The 3,149-nt window shown below is 34.3% G+C and overlaps 1 protein-coding gene across 1 annotated transcript; it reads left to right on the plus strand.

The window, feature by feature from the left end:
- On the plus strand, window positions 317-2,727 carry LOC107629881 (bifunctional epoxide hydrolase 2). The gene is made up of 5 exons (XM_016332819.2): window positions 317-508; window positions 590-804; window positions 1,469-1,639; window positions 1,718-1,953; window positions 2,284-2,727. Exons 1-5 carry the CDS (start codon window positions 439-441, stop codon window positions 2,531-2,533), a joined length of 942 nt encoding a protein of 313 aa, XP_016188305.1. The 5' UTR covers window positions 317-438; the 3' UTR covers window positions 2,534-2,727.

The following is a 3,149-nucleotide window of genomic DNA, read 5'->3' on the forward strand; positions in this document are numbered from 1 at the left end:
GAATATAATAATGAAAGAGAATTTTTTGAGATTTAATTCACGTTAAATTTAAAATTGATTTTTGGTGTAATTAAATGAGAGAAAATAGCTATAAAAAGAAATTAATTCTCTTATAAATCTAAATATTATTGATCATGTATTTTTATTTATAAAAATACTATTTGTACACCAAAATTAGTTACTAAAATCAGCCACCAATATATTTGTGTATAAATATATGTGTGATTTAATTTATTTTCAATGTATAAAAATTAACTCTCTTTGTTGTTTTCTTACGCTATTGGTTTTTCCACCTCAATTTCCTAACAAAAAGATTGGTATACTCACATCATCTCATCCCAACCATGATGTTGACTTCCCCCTCTTGTCCTTGTTTTTATCTCCCTTCCCACACTCTCTTCAGTCTTCATTCTACACTCTACAATCCCTCCTTCTCTGATGGAGAACATCAAACACAGTCATATACAAGTGAAGGGTCTGAAGCTCCATGTGGCAGAGATTGGAACTGGTAACTTCCTTCATACCTTCAACAGAAAGAAACTGTTTTCTTTCTCGCTTTTTAGTGAATGATTCTTTTGGTGCGTTGCAGGGTCAAAGGCAGTGGTATTCTTGCATGGATTCCCAGAAATTTGGTACACATGGAGGCACCAGATGATTGCTGTAGCCAATTCTGGCTACAGGGCTATTGCCTTTGATTTCAGAGGCTATGGACTTTCTGAGCAGCCACCTCAGCCAGAGAAAGAAACTATGTTTGATTTGGTTGGTGAAATCTTGGGCCTTATGGATGCATTAAACATCACAAAGGTAACTAAGGTTTCTGCTATAGTATATATCAATTTGTCTATATATTTTGTGTTTCTCCCTTATTGATTGTTTATTATTTATTATTTATTATTAATTTTTTTTTTGGTTTTTCTGGACCATCAAATCAATGGTACATATGTGAACAAGGTCTTGTTCATGTTGAACACGGGCAGATCCATATACTTTGGTTAAGAGTTATGAAGTGCATTTCAAACATTGATAAAAGGCTCTTATAATTAGAAGCTGAAAGTTGAACTATTAACTTGCACAATTTGAATCCTCTAAAGGGGGATGGGGATTCTGATTAAAATGAGAGATCATTTATGTTTGATCATTTGATGAGATCCACACACAATGTATTGTGTTGATCCATGGCTAAATAATCTGACTTTCTTACCTTAATTCTGATGTACTGACAGTGTAAAATATTTTAAACAGTTGTATAATCATATTCATTTTTTTAGATAATTATTCAGCAGTCAATATGAAAAGTATTTATTTTTGTTGAAGTAGCATGATGTGATTAGATGTATATATAAAACTGCTTTGTACATCAAAATTAAATTCATAGTGGAAACAAAGAGTGAGAGAGGATGAGTAAAGAAAAGACCTTCTAATTCAGGTGGAAATTTTGACTAACTGCAAATTCTTTTGTTGATATCAGGCATTCCTTGTTGGTAAGGATTTTGGTGCCTTCCCAGGATATTTCACAGCTGCTGCGCACCCAGAAAGAGTAGCTGCTATTATAACACTAGGCATTCCCTTCATGATTCCGGGGAAATCTGGTAGCAGACACGATGAACTTCCCAATGGATTCTATATTACTAGGTGGAAGGTATGAATTCCATCTCCTACCATAACTTTTGCACTCCTCCCCATGTGTTAATGTTAATTATTTCTTGACTAATTTCAGGAACCTGGGAGAGCAGAAGCAGATTTCGGTCGCTTCGATGTGAAGTCAGTTATAAGGAACATCTACACTCTGTTCTCTAGCAGTGAGATACCAATAGCAGCTGATGATCAAGAAATTATGGACTTGTTTGATCCCTCTAAACCGCTTCCACCATGGTTCTCTGAAGAAGACCTTCAAACCTATGCATCACTCTATGAAAAATCTGGATTCAGATATCCATTGCAGGTTCCTTACAGGTGAAATCAGAATTTAACTTTCCCTTGTTTTCAAACACCAAAAAGTGCAATTAATTTTTCTAACCAATTTTCCCGCCCAAAATCCTATTCAGCCCTTTGCTCAACTAATTGAACTAATTCAGCTAATGCCACTATTCCTCTCTAAGTGTTTCTAACAAAATCCAAATCCTTAAATCTTTTGCTACTCCAAATGTTTGTTCTCTCAACTGTGTTTAATATGTGAAGCCTTGCATTTTAGTAGTCAAGTAAAATGATCACATGCCATAAAATAGCTTTTGGAGTATAGACTTACTAACATTTCAGATTTGGAACTGTTTATGATCCATGCAGGAGTACCAATGCAGATGGCGGCTTAAGTGACCCAAAAGTGAGTGTTCCTGCACTTCTGATAATGGGTGAAAAAGATTATGTGATCAAGATCCCAGGCATTGAGGACTATATCCGAAGTGGGGTAGTGAAACAATTTGTGCCAGACTTGGAAATCACATTTATTCCAGAAGGAAGCCATTTTGTGCATGAACAGTTTCCAGAGAAGATCAACCAGCTCATCATTGACTTCCTTGACAAACAAAGCGTTTGATTATTGTTCTTGTGCTGAGAGTTTGTTATTTCTAAGCTGCTTAGTATGACAGACAATAGAAGCATGTTATTTTCAGACTTTAAACTTCCGTTTTGAGCATAAACTCACTAATAATCGTCTGAAGCTTCCTAAACAAGTGTGATAGTGACTGTTAGTCAAAAAGCATATATATTCTCCCAATTGGTTTGGATTCACTTGTGTTATTTTGAACATGATCTTGTCATGCTTATATCTCCATTGTCAACTGTTTGTCATTTTAGTTTGTAAACATGGCAAGGTCATGTTCAGATCAAATAGAAAGAATCCAAATCCATTGCTAAAATAATAATTCACTTTACTATTCTACTAAAAAATATGAAAAAACTAGTCCAGTGAGGTTAACATATCACAATACTGAGCAAACAATTCAAATCAACTTAGATACGAGGAAAATTGAACTAAAAAGTCAATCATTCTTGTTGAATCATAATTCCCGCAATACAAGAGTCACTTAACAAAGTACAAAAACAAGTTTCAAGCTCACAAAAGAATTTGTGTGCTTTTTTCTAAAATAATTTTCCTTATTTTATATTTGATAGGTGCTTTAGATATTTGCAACATGAGGAGTATAACTATT

This window comes from Arachis ipaensis, chromosome B03, assembly GCF_000816755.2.
Source record: "Arachis ipaensis cultivar K30076 chromosome B03, Araip1.1, whole genome shotgun sequence".
Lineage (NCBI taxonomy): Eukaryota > Viridiplantae > Streptophyta > Magnoliopsida > Fabales > Fabaceae > Arachis > Arachis ipaensis.